The sequence below is a fragment of the Bufo bufo genome, chromosome 2 (genome assembly GCF_905171765.1).
Source record: "Bufo bufo chromosome 2, aBufBuf1.1, whole genome shotgun sequence".
In the NCBI taxonomy this organism is placed as follows: Eukaryota; Metazoa; Chordata; class Amphibia; order Anura; family Bufonidae; genus Bufo; species Bufo bufo.
In genome coordinates, this window is record NC_053390.1 from 36,416,308 (window position 1) to 36,434,848 (window position 18,541).

At 48.4% G+C, this 18,541-nt stretch overlaps 1 protein-coding gene across 1 annotated transcript in view; it reads right to left on the minus strand.

Annotated features, from left to right (window-relative positions):
• Nucleotides 1-6,858: 6,858 nt before the first annotated feature.
• Nucleotides 6,859-18,541, minus strand: part of OXCT1 (3-oxoacid CoA-transferase 1) — a 37,371-nt gene continuing 25,688 nt past the window's right edge. Inside the window, exons 14-17 of the mRNA XM_040420930.1 lie at nucleotides 11,495-11,584; nucleotides 8,339-8,419; nucleotides 7,164-7,265; nucleotides 6,859-7,060 (exon numbers count right to left, since the gene is read on the minus strand). Of these exons, the coding sequence (XP_040276864.1) occupies nucleotides 7,019-7,060; nucleotides 7,164-7,265; nucleotides 8,339-8,419; nucleotides 11,495-11,584 (315 nt within the window). The 3' untranslated portion in view covers nucleotides 6,859-7,018. The remainder of the gene's footprint in view (nucleotides 7,061-7,163; nucleotides 7,266-8,338; nucleotides 8,420-11,494; nucleotides 11,585-18,541) is intronic.

The following is an 18,541-nucleotide window of genomic DNA, read 5'->3' on the forward strand; positions in this document are numbered from 1 at the left end:
GTATATATCTGTATGCAGTAATCTCCTGAGCTCCCCCTAGTGGTGGCTGTATATATCTGTATGCAGTAATCTCCTGAGCTCCTTCTACTGGTGGCTGTATATATCTGTATGCAGTAATCTCCTGAGCTCCCTCTAGTGGTGGCTGTATATATCTGTATGCAGTAATCTCCTGAGCTCCCTCTACTGGTGGCTGTATATATCTGTATGCAGTAATCTCCTGAGCTCCCTCTAGTGGTGGCTGTATATATCTGTATGCAGTAATCTCCTGAGCTCCTTCTACTGGTGGCTGTATATATCTGTATGCAGTAATCTCCTGAGCTCCCTCTACTGGTGGCTGTATATATCTGTATGCAGTAATCTCCTGAGCTCCCTCTACTGGTGGCTGTATATATCTGTATAGAGTAATCTCCTGAGCTCCCTCTACTGGTGGCTGTATATATCTGTATAGAGTAATCTCCTGAGCTCCCTCTAGCGGTGGCTGTATATATCTGTATGCAGTAATCTCCTGAGCTCCCTCTAGTGGTGGCTGTATATATCTGTATGCAGTAATCTCCTGAGCTCCCTCTAGTGGTGGCTGTATATATCTGTATGTAGTAATCTCCTGAGCTCCCTCTAGTGGTGGCTGTATATATCTGAAAAAACAGTGTATAGCAAAAATACACAGGCCCTCCAACAGATTGCTGCAACTAACACATTTTCTGGAAATCCAGACTTTGCCCGCAAGGAACTGATCCTCCAGCAGAATATTGAGGAGGGTCGCATTTTAGAATTTGGGGCTAGAACAACCAGGACACTAGAAGTGGAAACAGAACCCTCATCCTCTGAGGGTGAAAGCACCCCGTATCCCCCTGAACAGTTCCCAATTTTCTCTACAGGTAGAAGAAGAAGTAGGGGAAGAGGAGGTAGAAACAGGAGACCCCGTAATCGAGGAAATTTTTAGGGATTCCTCCAGGACCATCAACCTACGGTTTGAGGGACAGAAAAAAATCAATAAGACAATCTCCTATGGATAAGGTTTCTGACATTAGTCTGGAGACATCTCAATCCGCTAAGTATACTGATGATTTACAAATTATTAATCTCTCACAAAGACCCTTAAACACAGCAGAGATGCAGGTGCTTAAAAGGGGCCTCTCATTTGTCCCTACCTGCAGAAAATTATCAGAAAATTAAAATGGAAAAAATTCTTCTCCACTCATGACAGGCAGCAATGTGTTGAATTAGGGATTAATATCGATGAATTAGCAGACGTGCGTCTGCCAGCAACAATGATGGAGGAGGGAGATAGGTCAATAGAGGAAGGTCCTTTCACAGAATTAAAACTTCCATCTACAAAAATCCACCACTGGGAGATCACACAGCGATGGATATTTTCCTAAAGGTAGTGACGGACCAACTTAAATCAATAGAGGGGACTAGAAGCGGAAATTGTAACCTATCCAAGGCAGAAATTGAGGCATAATTATCTCTAGAGGGGGATCCCTCTATAGTGATCAAACCCTCTGATAAGGGGGGGCATGTGACTATTCTGGGAGCTGAGCAGTACAGTGACATGTGTTTGAACATCTTAAAGGACAAGCATCGTTATCGTGTCCTGGAGAGTAACCCTATGGGGGCTCTCCATACAAAGTTGAAACACATCCTGCTGATCAGCAAGACAGAGTACGCATATTTTCTCCCAAAACATCTACAAATGCCTTGTTTCTATAGCCTTCCAAAGGTTCATAAAGTTCTTTCCCCTCTGAAAGGAAGACCTACAGTTTTAGGTATTGATTGTTTTTACGTCCCTTTGTGCGATCTCTTCCATCGTACATACGTGACTCAATGGAGGTGATACAAAAGTTGGAGGGTATCCAAATTGATGAACACACCTTGCTGGCCAGTTTGGATGTGGAGGCACTCTACAGCTCTAGACCCCATGACAAGGGGTGGGAGGCTGTAGGAGACTTCCTCAAACAGAGGGGAACCCATCTATGGCCACGTAATGAGTTCGTACTGCAATTGCTTCAATTCATCCTTGAGAACAATGTGTTCCTTTTCGATCGTCGGATCTACCACCAGCTCAGGGAAAGGGGGGGGGCGGCGATGGGGAGCCCTTGTGCCCCCACGTTCGCAAACCTTTACCTGGGCTGGTGGGAGCGAGAGGTTGTTTTCACGGATGATAATGGCAGATGGACACGGCACATCAATTCATGGTTACGCTTTATTGATGACGTGTTCATCCTATGGTCAGGGGAGAAATCAGACTTTGTTGACTTTGTGCAGGTCTTGAATATAAATGAGATGGGACTTTTTTTCACCTTAGAGATCCATGCGGATAAGATTGACTTTCTTGATTTGACAGTGTTTAAGGACCAGGAGGGGTGCCTAGGGACCCGTCTCTTCCGAAAGAAGACTGCTACAAATAGTCTGCTGCATCAGGGGTCCCTTAAAAAAGGCATCCAAAGGGTCACTATTTGCGGTTACGGCGCACTTGCTCCAAGGTATTGGACTATTTGGTGGCAGCAAAGGATTTACAACAGAGGTTTCGGAGGAGAGGGTAACCACAGCATGTATTGGCTAAGGCACATCAGCACTTGGGCAGCTCAGCCTCTGTTGGTGGTAGACCTTGTCCCAGCCCTGAAAAAGAGGCGCAATGAACCTTCAGGTTACGGACGGTGCGTCCTGAAGGTCTGAATGAATATATCTCCTTTGCCTGTTTCATTTAATACGGCTCTATCGGGTTTATTGCAATGGCCAGAGATTTTCCTGGCCTGTCGCAAAACGTCCTGGACCCCGGGGTATTCGGCAACGAATCGCTGCGCGACTAAGTTCAGGACGTGTGCCATTTTGCCCTGTTTCAGCGCTCAGCAGATTGGCACCATTGTCGCACACCACTTTACCAACTGTCAATTTGAGCGGGGTTAGCCACTGATCTGCCTGTGACCGCAGAGCTGAAAGCAGTGCAGGACCGGTGTGGCTCTTGGCTTCAAGGCACAACAGCCGCAGCACAGCATGGCAACGTCTCACCTGGCACATCGAATAGGTTCTGGGGTGCAGCGGAAGAGGCGGAGTCAGCCGAGGAGGAGACAGAGGATGGAGTAGGAGGAGGAGAAGAAGAGGCCGGCCTGCATGGAATCCATGGCGGTAACACCAAATCCACACGGGTGCCACAGGGTACATGCTCGACAGCTGTCAGAAGGTTCACCCAGTGGGCAGTAAAAGTTATGTACCTTCCCTGCCCGTGTTTGCTAGACCACGTGTCTATGGCCAGATGTATCTTGGCACCGACACTGTGTGCCAGAGATATAATCACTTGCCGCTGAACGTGGCCATATAGTTCTGGGATGACCTTCTGGGAGAAATATTTCCTTCTGGGGACTTTCCATTGCGGTGTGCCAATGGCCACAAATTTTCTAAAAGCCTCAGAGTCCATCAGTTTATATGACCGTAGTTGTCAGGCTAGCAGTTCCGACAAGCCAGCGGTCAGAGGTGGAGCAAGAGGATTATCCGGCGTCATCAACTTTTTACGCTCGAACATTTGGTCCACGGAAGCCTGCCTTCTGCCAGATGAACGCGATGACAGCACTGTGGAAGGTGGAGTGGAGGAAAAAATGGGAGGAGAGAGGAGAAGAGGTAGGATGTGGAGCACTGGGAGTGTGGCTTTGTGGGTTCTGACGTTGTTGCTCCCACTGGGCTCGGTGATGGGAGGCCAGGTGCCTTCTTAAGGCAGTCGTCTCTAGGTGAGTGTTGGGCTTTGCGCGACTTATGCGTTGATGGCACAGGCTGCAGATGGCAACAATATTATTAGCAGTTGACATGTTAAAAAAAAAAGCGGAGCCATGTCCTAGCGTCCTGGGAGCACAAGATGTGACCGTGCATGGTGGATGGCTCGCTCCAGATAAATTTGCAGTCTGCTTTTTGCCTCCGGTGCACTGCGAGTTCTGCCTGCTTCTTTCTCCCTATCTGGTGCCTCGTCTCTCCCTCTGTACTCCCCTCCTCTTCCTCTCTTGTGGGCACACACGTGACGTCCATCGACACGTCATCATTGTCACCTTCACTACCACTGACATTAGAGATCTCGCCGTGGGCAGCAACAGCGGGGACCACCCTCCTTGGGCTGATCTGGGTACGGTCATCAGACTGCTGGGGGGCGGCCGTTGCTACCTCCTCTTCCGATACCAAGAATGGTTGTGCATCGGTAAGGTCTGGGAATGGGTGGAAAAATTATTCCTCTGACTTGAGTGGAGGGGCTATGGTGGTGGTGTATTTGGGGGTGCACACAGCAGATACAGAGGATGAGGAGGGTGCAGAAGCGGAAGGCTGAGCGAGCCACTCAACCAACTCTGGTGCGTATTTTGACGTAATCGCACACACCTTCTCCAACTTCCCACTTAGGTTCCGTCCTGGTGCACCTGCCCGACCCCTACAACCCCTGTGGAACAGCCTACCTCTTCCTCTGCCTGTCTTTTTCAAAATGACCCTGTGCCAAAATCCCTAGAGAAGAGCAGTATTTTGTGGAAGCAGGTATATAGAACCCCTTAATCAATATCTGGCAGAAGCAGGTATATCGCAGGCCTTAATCAATATTTGGTGGAAGCAGGTGTATCGCAACCCTCAATCAGTTTTATTGATGGGGGGGGGCAACAGATATATCACACCAGTTGCAATTATTTATTCCAATAGCGTTTGTCGCTCTATATATTGCAGCAGAACTGCACAACTGCTGCACAATACAAATAAACTATAATATTCTTTCTATGTTAGAAAGAATAGCACACCTATACCAGTCCTTAAAAAGGACTTTTGTGGCCCTATTAGCTAGCGTTTGGTGTCCCGAACAGTCTGTCCCTGCTCCACACAGCAACCTCTCCCAGATCAGGTTCTGTTATAGGGTGGGGGGTGTCAATGTTCGGTGCAATGCAAAATAATATGGCGCATGCGAACATGGCCATATGTTCGGCGAATTGCGAACGAGCAATGTTCAACACAAAACCACCAGGCAAACTGCAAGGCTATCTCTATAAATTGATATGTGCTGCTTTTTTTTACACTGCCTCCCATCAGTGGCACTGGAGAAGGTAAGCGATGAGTGCAGCTACCTCTGCAGTGAACACCAAGCATGCAGCTAGTGGGAACACATGGCTACAAGCATCCCCAGACCTCCATTCTCCTGAGAGGTGCAGGTCCCATAGGGAGAAGGCTACAGATTATTAACAAACCCAACAAGCACAAGTCCATGGTTCGCGAGTCCCAGAACACCCCCCCTCCCCTTTAAAAATCACTGCTAGATCAATTATAGGACAATAAGAACCAAGCAAGAAGAACAGTTACCAGCGATGGAAGCGCCTGAGGGGTTCCAATTCCTCAAATCATTTTCTTACATGAGTTTCTTGACAGCTCCTCAGAAGAGAGCGCAATGTCATCAGGACACACAAAAGCCATGAGTATGGATTTCTCATTCGTCGTGTCAGCCTCCTCCCGGGGTATTATGGATGGAGAATATACTTACTAGTTTTATAGAATGTTTTCTTGGCTTCTTTCCTGAAATTTCCAGAAAGGTTAAAGAAAGAAAAACGGCAGTTTTGTGTTTTTCCTTTATTTTCTTCCTCTCAAGGTTTAGACGACATCTACTTAGGTTGTTACTTAAGCTTTTGGTCCCATTGCTTATTACACCTATCCGGTTGCCTTTTTGGCATTGCTTTTATCGGGTATTCACTTGTACACATACAGCTCAACAATAAAACCTCCTGACAAAGATTGAGGTTCCCTCTCCTGCTCTGATCCATCGAGGTCTGGACGCCAAGACATTTGAGGAGTCCTGTAGCATCAGATCATGTAGGTCAGGGATGCTCAACCTATGGCCCTCCAGCTGTTGCAAAACTACAACTCCCAGCACGCCTTAACTGTAGGCTGTCCAAGCATGCCGGGAGTTGTAGTTTTGCAACAGATGGAGGGCCACAAATTGGGCATCCCTGCTGTAGGTTGCTCGGTGTAGACTCCTTTTTTCAGCACATCCCACAGATTACAAACAGATTGAGATCTGGGAATTTAAGTACAAGCCATCGCCTTCATCTCTTTTGTCATGTTCCTCATTTCTTGGACAATTTCTGCAGTATAGCTGGGGCATAATCCTGCTGACAAAAGGGCACTGCCGTTAGGGGGCAACGCTGCCATGAAGTTAGGCACTGGAGGGTAGTCTGGTTAGATATGTGTCACATCCACATGATGTCAAGGTTTCTAGCAGAACATTGTCCAGAGCATCACTGCCTCCACTAGCTTGTATTCCCAAAGAACACCTGGTGCCATCTCTTCTCCAGGTAAGTGAAGCACACACACACCCAGCCGCCCACATTACATAAAAGGTATTCATCAAGACCAGGCCACCATGTTCCATTGCTTCAAGGTCCAGTTCTGTGCTCATGTGACCATCATACACTTTCAGCCAAGGGTAGGGGGTCAGCCTGGTCTGCAACTATGAAGCCCCATAGACCGCAAACAGCAATGCCCTGTGTGTCCTGACACCTTGCTAACATAGCCAGCAGTAACGCTGTCAGCAACTTGCTCTCCAGTAGCTTCTGTGGGACTGGACCAGACAGGCTAGTCTTCACCCACCACACATTAAAGAACCTTAGGCATAGCACAATGCCCCAGATTGTCCTTCCCTGGACGATTCTGGAGATGTTCCGACCCAGTGGTGTCCACACCATGATTTGGCCCATATCATTTACATCAATTTAAAAAAAGGACTGGTTAATTGCTGCCCGACATATCCATAGGAGCCACTGTCACCAGATTCATTTCACCCATCAGTGGTTTTAATGTTACCAGAGAGTTCATAAAATAAAAAACACAACAAACAAAAACACAAGGCACTGCAAGTGTTAATCAAAACTACAATTTTTTAATTAATTAATCCCCATCTCTCCCCCAGCCCTATGTAACAAGTCACCACCACTGTCAGTACACAGGTCCTAGTTGGTAGACATCCATCTCTGTAGGACAGGGTGCTCCACCACCACAAATATTCACAAAACCTTCAGTTGCTGATCTGCTGCAGAGGCTTCAGGTCAGGAGAAACCTGGAAATAAAAAGGTGAAATCCATCAATTCATATACTTTAGGCTTTGGAGGATAAAACACATTGAAGATAGGAATATGGCCGCCGTAATGCCCACTACTCACTGCAAAGTCAGAGCCAGTGCACTTCTTTATATCGTCTACGGAGAGGCCTTCGGCCACTTCTATCAGAGTCAGCCCCTTCTCCCTGTCCACATCAAAGACAGCCTAGGACACAGGAGCGAAATCTGATCAGAAACGCATCCATATGTACATACAGGAAGAGTAGCGCCATTATACAGCGGCCCGATCCATCATCCGCAGTGGACCGAAATTAAGCCACCGCCATATCCCTCACCACATGCTGCGATCGGTTAAGTTACGGAGGCTCCCAGCAGGTCCGTGACCAGGAAACCCAATGCTGGAGAGTCCACCAATATATCCGAAAACAAAGATCTATGGAACGTGTCCCTCTGGAGAGTCCCGAGTGTGAGGACACCGACACGTTCTCCACCTTCATGCTGATCTCAGTGCCAAGAGGCACCCTGTAAAGCTGACCACAGACATGACCCAAGACAGAAGATGTCAGGGGGTGGAAAGAATGGCTGGGCAGGTTGAATTTCATTATGCCCGATCCTTCGTCCCTGCAGGCAATAAACCTCCACCTGAAAACAGCTCGTCTTCTTAACCCCAAAGGCCACAGACAGCAGCACCTAACAGCGCAGGTCTGAGGCAGCAGAGCGTTTTTTTTTTAGTCAACACTTGCAGCCATCAGCACATTATCTGAGGTCTTGGAGATGCCTTAAAGCAGGCATCCTCAAACTGCGGCCCTCCAGCTGTTGTAAAACTACAACTCCCACAATGCCCTGCTGTAGGCTGATATCTGTAGGCTGTTCGGGCATGCTGGGAGTTGTAGTTTTTCAACAGCTGGAGGGCCGCAGTTTGAGGATGCCTGCCTTAAAAAGAGTACGGGGACCTTAAAAGCAGACATGAGGGGGGGGGGGGGGGGTTTGCAAGCAGCAGGAAAAGACTCTAAAATACACCTTTAAAAAGGGAGTTTCTCAGCAATTTTTTCTATGATAAACTACTGACTGCACTAGGTAGCAGATGGGGAGAGCAGTATAAACAGAACTTTGCTGCAGTTTTATTTATCAGGAGTAAGGTGAATATGAAGTTTTATTCTGCCAGGTTCTGCTCCTGCAAGAGGACATTAATCTGCACTGGATGCAGCAAGGAGCGCGGCGTCCACCATGCTGGCACCAACTACACCCTGTGGATGTGACCATGGGCACCAGTATTACCTTCTCTGTAATGATCCGGTCCACGCACTGCATCCCGGTAAGCGGTAAGTTGCACTGTTCCAGAATTTTGTGGGTTCCCCCCTGTAATAAAAGCACAGGAGCGCACGTTGACGACTGGAAACCAACAAGGTGAAAACAAAGCTACTACACATGTGAAAATTATTCTGCATCCAGTCTTTTCCCTCTCAGGCAATTAAAGGAGACGTCCTGGATAACAAAAACATGGCTACTGGCTTCCAAAAACAGCGCCACACCTGTCTATGGCTGGTACTGCAGCTGAACATTACTCAGCACTGCAGTACCAGACAGGGCCTGTGGACAGGAGGGGCACAGTTTTTGGAATCAAGCTTCCATGGTTTTTAATTAATCCTGCACCACACCTTTAGAAGTGGTTGTCCAGGATTAGAAAAACAGCACCCCCCCCTGTCTGCAGGTTGCATCTGGTACTGCAGCTCAGCTCCGTTGGAGTCCATAGGGGGACCTAGGGGCAGATTACAGTACATCACACAGGGCTGGTGCTGTAGGCTACATGTACAACCCTGCAGTGGGTAAGTACCTCATGCAATGAGCACTCCCGTCACAGGTGTATAAAACTCCTCACTTTTCAAAACCTCTGCTTGCTGTCATCCAATAGAATCCTCCACAGTTTACTTCAAGGGGGATGAGACTCTGTCCTGGCCATGTAATATAGACACTGGTGCAAATGTAATGAGCTGTGCACCTGTGTCTCCATTACAAAAAAAAAAAAAAAAAAGTACATTGGATTTTAAGAGCTCTGCTTGCTGTTATCCACTAGAAATCTTTATTGCTCACTGTTCTGGTCATGTGGCACACAAAGTTTGACTGAATGACAGCAAGCGGAGATCTTCAAACTGAGCAACTTATGCAAAAAGTGTTGGAATTTTTTTGCATTTTTCCAGGATCTCTGCTCGCCATAATTCCAAAATAATTTCCAATATATTCTCTGTATCAGTCACTCATTATCAAGATCTCTGCCTGCTGTCACCAACTGAGCCATCACTGTTTACTTTGAGGGGGATGACAGTAGCAAGCAGAGATCTTTAAAAATTATCTATTGTTACAGAAAGCATTGAAAACATTTGCCCTTCTCAATTTTTCAAGATCTCTGCTTGCTGTCATCTAATAGGATGGTTTACTTTCAGGGGAGAATAAATCGGACCTGGTCCTGTGATGGTCACCGCTCTGATCACTGGCCTGTAACGAGCAGGGCACCTGCATGCCCATCACATGACCGGGACAACGAGCAAGGAAGGTTTCTAGCGAGTGAATGACCGCAAGCAGAGATCTTGAAAACTGATGAAATCGATAGAGAAAGTATATATGAAAATCGTAGGACTAGATATCTGGAAAGAATTTATATCCCAATGGTGGGGGCCAGCAGTCTAGAGGAAGCCGAGAGATGATGAGGACTGTAGTCAGGTTGAATGACTGCGCTCCACCCGGCTCCCGTCACATGCCGCCTTAAACTAGATTACAGCAAGCATCCGGAAAATGAGCCGTTACCAAGGAAACAGCCGTGACTCCCCCTCAATCACTTAGCTATTTAAGCGCTATCTATTAAATCCAGAAAAGCCATCACGAGGACGTTCAGACCGAGCGCTCACACCTGAAACCTCCGCTGATAAAACACGTATTGGCGCAATTCCCCCTTAAGACTCCAGACCTTACAAGACATGGCCCAGAAGAAAAAAAAAAAGAAAAAAAATACACATGGCTGCCTTCTTCCAGATACAGGGCCACCCCTGTCCACAAGCCGTACAGCAGCTCAGCTGCACTGAAATGAATGGGACTCAGCTGCAATACCGCACACCACCTGCGGACAGTGGTGGCGCTGTTCCTAGAAGAGAACGGCCGTCCATTTCCAATGCTGGGAAGGGATGTTGGCAGTAGCAGCACTGACCGCGGTCACTGCTAATGGAGGACTCCTAGTGCGAGGTAAGTAGCGGCTTTCTGCAGAGATCTCCATGCGACCAATAGCGGGAATGTTTGGGGAGCCCCTGATGCCAACAGAAACCAACCTTTCATTTTGTATTCTGCTCTTGAAAAGTGAAAGTCGCGCTGTGATTGGTTGCGGTGGGCGAGTTACGCAAGTTTACCGCAAAAATGGGCGATTTGAGAGATTCCTGGACATTGAGGGCAGAGACTAAGCTTCCCCGATGATGCCGGCATCAAGCCTCCCGACCGTCCTGCATCCAGCAAGGCAGTCCCGAACCTCAGCCCGTGTCCCACACTCCTGACCTCAGCTGTATCCGCATCCTCAGGACTATAGTGAATGAGGGAACGCTCCGTCAGTGGTGCGAGCACAGTGCGGGGGACATCCTCACCTAGCCACGGACAGCACCTATGGGAGGGTGGTGCAGACCTGGTCAGAAAATATGGAGGCACTAAGGGCTCTTAAAGGGGTTTTTTCACCCCTTCACCAGTGTGGTTGGACCTGCAGAGGGAGGCATACCTACCCGATCCCCGCCGCTTGGTTCCAGCTTAGTCGTTCCGCTCTCCCCGCTTCAACATCCAGTTTGACATGGATCACGTGGCTGCTGCAGCCAGTCGTGTCACTAGGTCACCGCTTCAGCGGCCATGTTACCAGCAGATACTGGGCGCTGCAGCAGCTTAGGCGGGAATGAAGGAATCCAGTCATGTGGGATCAGGAGTGTACGATTCCCTCCATGTCCAGGGTGTGGGGTCTGCCCCCCAAGGGTGAACAAGGGACCTCACACTTACTAATATCGCATATGACCCCAAAACTCCACAGGACATCCCAAATGTGCAGGGACCGTCTGCAAACTAAGGAGCGGTCCTGCAAATTCAGGACTGTTAGCAGCTAAGTGCTGGGGATCATTCTAGCGTGCGGGGAACTTGGGGCATACTGGGTATGGGCCGTCCTTGCGTCCAATCGGGAGCGGACGTGGTAGACGTGTGGACACCTGGATCGGAGCATGAAGACTACCGCCTCACCAGATGGCGGTATGACAGGCGGCTCTAGAGGACGAGCAATGTCACTCCATATTTATAACACAAGTCATAGGTCTTCTCCGGAGCGGAGGTCGGGGGTCATCCTGACGATCCGAACACACAGAATCCTCCACATCCATGACATTAAACCCGAAATATCCCACCTTCTTACCGCCACCTTACCTTGGCCGAATGTTCCATAGTCACAACTACTTTTGTTCCGGAGCTGGAAACCAGATCCATGGCGCCGCCCATGCCCTTCACCATCTTGCCCTGAAAGTAAATGGAGAAGGTCATTCATCCCGCACATGGATCTAGTCGATGCTGCAGTTGCGTGGCGGTATTACACTAAAGTGCTGCAGTTTCCCGTTACTCGAATGTCAGAAATCGAGTGCACCTCACAATGTTATTTAAAAATGAAAAAAAAATTATAAAAAAAATTATATAAAAACACCTTGCATTTTTTCATCAAAGACTGAAGTACACTCTTAACTGTGCGCCATTTTGCTTCCGAGGCGCTTCACGTTGCAGTTTTGACCGCCTCCTCGGGGGTTCCTGGTATTTTTTAGTGGTAACGGTGCAGTTTGTAGGAGAGTTAATAAAAAATGACTTCATTTTATGGGAATCGACCAGTGTGAACAGAGCCCGAGGATTTAGACGGCCGCTCCTTCACGGATCTCAGAGGAGATGCAGAGCGTCGGAAGGGATTTACAGCTTCTTATGCAAGTCTGCAGAAATCCTCACGGGAAATGAGATCCACGCATAACTGTGACCCGTGTCCTGACCACAATATACTGGGGGTCACCTACAGATGTAACCTACCTGCTCAGCAATAATCCTAATGCATTGAACAAGTCTGGAGGCTGCGCTACGACCACAGGTCAGTCAGAGCGTAATCCTGGAGCCATATGAAGGAGACGATGCCGCCACCCTGTGTAATAACTGCTGCCAGCACCAGAGGAGATGAGAAGTAAATCAGAAATACCGCAGACATCCACAACGTCATGGCGCACAATACCAGAAAGACAATTCCATAAACTTCACGTTCAGGTGTTTCTGCATGACAACTGCTTAGAAGACCGGAGACAGGCGCACATGACCTATTCTATAATGTTCAGCGGGTGTCAACATGGCGATGTTACGGCACCTCAAGGCCCCATTATATTTCTTGCCAAATCGTGACTCTCCAAAAAAGGTAACTACAACTCTCAGCATATACAGATGCCACAGATCACAATTCAAACTGTAGATGTGACCCATTTTTGCAGTTATACAGAAAGAATCTGCACAACCACAGCATTATGGGAGAATACTCCAGAGCTGCACTCACTATTCTGCTGGTGGAGTCACTGTGCACATACATTACTTATCCTGTACTGATCCTGAGTTACATCCTGTATTATATTACAGAGCTGCACTCACTATTCTGCTGGTGGAGTCACTGTGCACATACATTACTTATCCTGTACTGATCCTGAGTTACATCCTGTATTATATTACAGAGCTGCACTCACTATTCTGCTGTCTTTTTTGGTTCTGTTGCTATGCAACTGCCTTCCCCCTCCCTTCCATCAAACCACATGACACCCGATGTAGCGACCAGCTTACAGTGACCAGTCAATCATGGAGAAATCTAGAAAGCCGATTCAGAGCACGTCTTCTCACTCACCTCATCCACAGCTGCATTCATAATTCTGCAAATTTTTTAGATCAAATAGTTTTGCAATCTTTACAGATGTGCGTTGCTTCTGCTAGAGCAGAGTGGTCCGATGTAGACATGCACGGCTCAGCTTCACACGGCTGCAGAGACTGTGTCTTCAGCTCAATGTCAAGCAGTAACTGCAAAAGCCGGTATCATTTTAGAAATTAGAGTGCCGCCCTATACTGTGCTGGAACATCAGCCCTCCATGCAGAGATGTCCTGCTGAGCCTGTGTTTATCCACAGCAGCCAAACTGAAGAGACCGATCTGCAGTGAGTGGGAGGAGTCAGCAGCCTGAGCCAATGGTGAGGCAGGGGTGTGTCCTAGACTACCTCAGAGCTCCTGCCGTCACTGTAGTTAAAGGGGGTTCTCCAGGCTTTTAATATTAATGACCTATCCTCAGGATAGGTCATCAATATCAGATCGGCAGGAGAACCCCTTTAAGATGTAGTCACCTGTATGTATGATCTCTGCCCTAGAAAGAGGTTCGCCGTGTACAAATGGACATCTCCCTTAAGGCAAACTCAAGGCATCAAAAGCAAAAAACTTTAATATTACGGTTGTGCCAAGTCCACCACAGTTGGAGCTGCTCTGCCAGAAACAGCGCCACCCCCATCTACAGGCTGTGTGTAGTATTACAGCTCAGCCCCAATCAATGCAATAACCCAAAGACAAAGCCCCACAGTCTCTGAAGGAGCGGATGTGTTTTCCTGATCCAGTAATGAGATGACCCCGGCAGCCGCACACTCGTATCTGCAGGTTATTATCCACTGAGCAGGTAACTGATGTGCTGCAATTACTGCCTCCCCGGAGCAGCAGAGAAGGGTTTGCGATTATCACGTTTTGCAAATATTGCTGGGCGTAAATATTACAGATCGGGAAAGGTCAGAGTCATTATTTCCTCCGAGTAGAGACTCGAAAATGCCACTTACTGGAACAGCTCAGTGTGCACAGCGTGCGTGAGCAGCAGCAGGCTACCCCGAGCCACGCAGCAAACACACGGCCACTAGGTCTGGCTGTTACTATACCATGTGCACATGCATTAAAGGGGGCCTCCACCCAAAAGACCCAACTGTTCACATGTCGGTATATCAGGTGTAAGAAACTCAATGACTGCACCAGGGCTGCTGACCTGATATACAGAGATTGCCAGATCCCGTATACTACACCACACAGCAGAGCCGACAGCTCCCCTATACTACACCGCACAGCAGAGCCGACAGCTCCCCTATACTACACCGCACAGCAGAGCCGACAGCTCCCCTATACTACACCGCACAGCAGAGCCGACAGCTCCCCTATACTAATCCGCACAGCAGAGCCGACAGCTCCCCTATACTACACCGCACAGCAGAGCCGACAGCTCCCCTATACTACACCGCACAGCAGAGCCGACAGCTCCCCTATACTACACCGCACAGCAGAGCCGACAGCTCCCCTATACTACACCGCACAGCAGAGCCGACAGCTCCCCTATACTACACCGCACAGCAGAGCCGACAGCTCCCCTATACTACACCGCACAGCAGAGCCGACAGCTCCCCTATACTACACCGCACAGCAGAGCCGACAGCTCCCCTATACTACACCGCACAGCAGAGCCGACAGCTCCCCTATACTACACCGCACAGCAGAGCCGACAGCTCCCCTATACTACACCGCACAGCAGAGCCGACAGCTCCCCTATACTACACCGCACAGCAGAGCCGACAGCTCCCCTATACTACACCGCACAGCAGAGCCGACAGCTCCCCTATACTACACCGCACAGCAGAGCCGACAGCTCCCCTATACTACACCGCACAGCAGAGCCGACAGCTCCCCTATACTACACCGCACAGCAGAGCCGACAGCTCCCCTATACTACACCGCACAGCAGAGCCGACAGCTCCCCTATACTACACCGCACAGCAGAGCCGACAGCTCCCCTATACTACACCGCACAGCAGAGCCGACAGCTCCCCTATACTACACCGCACAGCAGAGCCGACAGCTCCCCTATACTACACCGCACAGCAGAGCCGACAGCTCCCCTATACTACACCGCACAGCAGAGCCGACAGCTCCCCTATACTACACCGCACAGCAGAGCCGACAGCTCCCCTATACTACACCGCACAGCAGAGCCGACAGCTCCCCTATACTACACCGCACAGCAGAGCAGACAGCTCCCCTATACTACACCACACAGCAGAGCCGACAGCTCCCCTATACTACACCGCACAGCAGAGCCGACAGCTCCCCTATACTAGACCGCACAGCAGAGCCGACAGCTCCCCTATACTACACCGCACAGCAGAGCCGACAGCTCCCCTATACTACACCGCACAGCAGAGCCGACAGCTCCCCTATACTACACCGCACAGCAGAGCCAACAGAAACACAGGGAACTCATGCAGTCATCCCGGAGGTGCTGCTCGCCTCTTCACGCTGGTTTAAGCTTTCTGTAGTCAATGAGCCATTTCTGAACGGGTCCTAATGGCGCTACTTCAGCCATGACGCCGGGCGTAATAGGATTATTAAAAAGGTTGGAATGGAGGAATTTATGGAGGCGAATATTTAAATTGCTGAATATGTAGAGGACAGCATTAATAGAAGTTAATGTTTAGGGTTTTTATTTTTATTCTCATTATTGTTGACTTACTGAGCCAAAGAATATATTTATTTTTGACAATTGGACCAGGTTGTCTTCTGCCTCTTTTCAGACACCGCTCGGGCTCCTGTCTCCTGACGCGCCCTCCGGTCTGACGGATTAGGGCGCGTCAGGAGCCAGAGAGACCAGGATTACACAGCGAGCGGTCCGACATTGAATGGGGTGGAGTTGCAATTCCAGACAGTCCACTGACAAGTGTGGAGTCACTTCTACAAAACCAGAAGACCCTTTTTCTAGTCCTAGGCACCTTAAAGTCTCAGCAACTGCTCTGATGGGACCACCACATGGTAAACTCTGCAATACTACAAGGGTCCAGCAGAGGATCCTCCAAAACTCTGATGGATTCACAAGGTTCTCAAAAGTAAGAGTTTGGTTGGTGCCTCTATTCTCCACCATCCTGGTCCATAAACTTACAGCAGAAAAAAAACAAAAAAAAAACAACATCTATATGGCCACAAAAAACCCCATTCCTTAGAAGGAGTCTCCACTTTTGTCAGAAGGGTCTCTTGACAATGAGCTGGTCACAAAGGGTCCTCCTGATGGAATCCCCAGTGATTAGCTGTGATCTGGGAGGGAACCTGGCAGAAAGCATTCCACTTCCCTGCAGCGCGCCCGCAGGAGAAACAAAGCATTACACTGTCCACTCCCACCACTGGACTGTCCAGATAATACAGGACAGGAGATGAAGATCCTGTGACATTCGGAGGTCATCGGCTTGTACAGGAGATTGTATTCGTGGCCACATCTCAGAAACGTGAATGAGCTGCAGCCCCCGAAGAACATTTGAGAGGTTTCTGGTAATCACAGCTTAGTTGGTTTATGGCGGTGTACAGCGGTGACCCACTTCTGACACGCTCGCAGCCTACACTACCCTGCAGTGCATCAGCACTTAACGCCGATCATCTAATTATCCTGCCCAATTTAACTTCATTGCTCCAATGCATCTAAAATGGAAAAAAAAAGCAACCTCGCCAATAATCATTAAAATAAAATATCTCCCACTGTTTTGGGTCTACAGCTCTTATTCAGAACCAAGTGTCCCTACGGTTACAGTGACCTATAAGAAACGGTGGCAAACAAGCCCTGTGTGATCCTGCAGTCTGTTAACCCCTTCCCACCAGTGACTGTACCTTTCGGCAACCCGCTAGTGTGCATGAGTGGCGGTGTAATACAGCTTACTGAAGTCCTGTCCCACAGCTTCTATCTAACCTTCCACATCTACAGTAGTAAGAATTAGGTTTAAGATGGCAGGAGTATGACTGCAATATCTGACTACATTAGATTAGCTTGTAGTCTAACACATTGTAACTGCACCTACCACTAGGAAAACTTACAGCATACCGATTTACTATCAGTACAAATGTATAAACAGCAATCTCCCGAGCTCCCTCTAGTGGTGGCTGTATATATCTGTATGCAGTAATCTCCTGAGCTCCCTCTAGTGGTGGCTGTATATATCTGTATGCAGTAATCTCCTGAGCTCCCTCTAGTGGTGGCTGTATATATCTGTATGCAGTAATCTCCTGAGCTCCCTCTAGTGGTGGCTGTATATATCTGTATGCAGTAATCTCCCGAGCTCCCTGTAGTGGTGGCAGTATATATCTGTATGCAGTAATCTCCCGAGCTCCCTGTAGTGGTGGCAGTATATATCTGTATGCAGTAATCTCCCGAGCTCCCTCTAGTGGTGGCTGTATATATCTGTATGCAGTAATCTCCCGAGCTCCCTCTAGTGGTGGCTGTATATATCTGTATGCAGTAATCTCCTGAGCTCCCTCTAGTGGTGGCTGTATATATCTGTATGCAGTAATCTCCTGAGCTCCCTCTAGTGGTGGCTGTATATATCTGTATGCAGTAATCTCCTGAGCTCCCTCTAGTGGTGGCTGTATATATCTGTATGTAGTAGTCTCCTGAGCTCCCTCTAGTGGAGGCTGTATATATCTGTATGCAGTAATCTCCTGAGCTCCCTCTAGTGGTGGCTGTATATATCTGTATGTAGTAATCTCCTGAGCTCCCTCTAGTGGTGGCTGTATATATCTGTATGCAGTAATCTCCTGAGCTCAGTCTAGTGGTGGTTGTATATATCTGTATGCAGTAATCTCCTGAGCTCCCTCTAGTGGTGGCTGTATATATCTGTATGTAGTAATCTCCTGAGCTCCCTCTAGTGGTGACTGTATATATCTGTATGCAGTAATCTCCTGAGCTCCCTCTAGTGGTGGCTGTATATATCTGTATGCAGTAATCTCCTGATCTCCCTCTAGTGGTGGCTGTATATATCTGTATGCAGTAATCTCCTGAGCTCCCTCTAGTGGTGGCTGTATATATCTGTATGCAGTAATCTCCTGAGCTCCCTCTAGTGGTGGCTGTATATATCTATGCAGTAATCTCCTGAGCTCCCTCTAGTGGTGGCTGTATATATCTATGTAGTAATCTCCTGAGCTCCCTCTAGTGGTGGCTGTATATATCTGTATGCAGTAATCTCCTGAGCTCCCTCTAGTGGTGACTGTATATATCTGTATGTAGTAATCTCCTGAGCTCCCTCTAGTGGTGGCTGTATATATCTATGCAGTAATCTCCTGAGCTCCCTCTAGTGGTGGCTGTATATATCTGTATGCAGTAATCTCCTGAGCTCCCTCTAGTGGTGGCTGTATATATCTGTATGCAGTAATCTCCTGAGCTCCCTCTAGTGGTGACTGTATATATCTATGCAGTAATCTCCTGAGCTCCCTCTAGTGGTGGCTGTATATATCTATGTAGTAATCTCCTGAGCTCCCTCTAGTGGTGGCTGTATATATCTGTATGCAGTAATCTCCTGAGCTCCCTCTAGTGGTGACTGTATATATCTGTATGTAGTAATCTCCTGAGCTCCCTCTAGTGGTG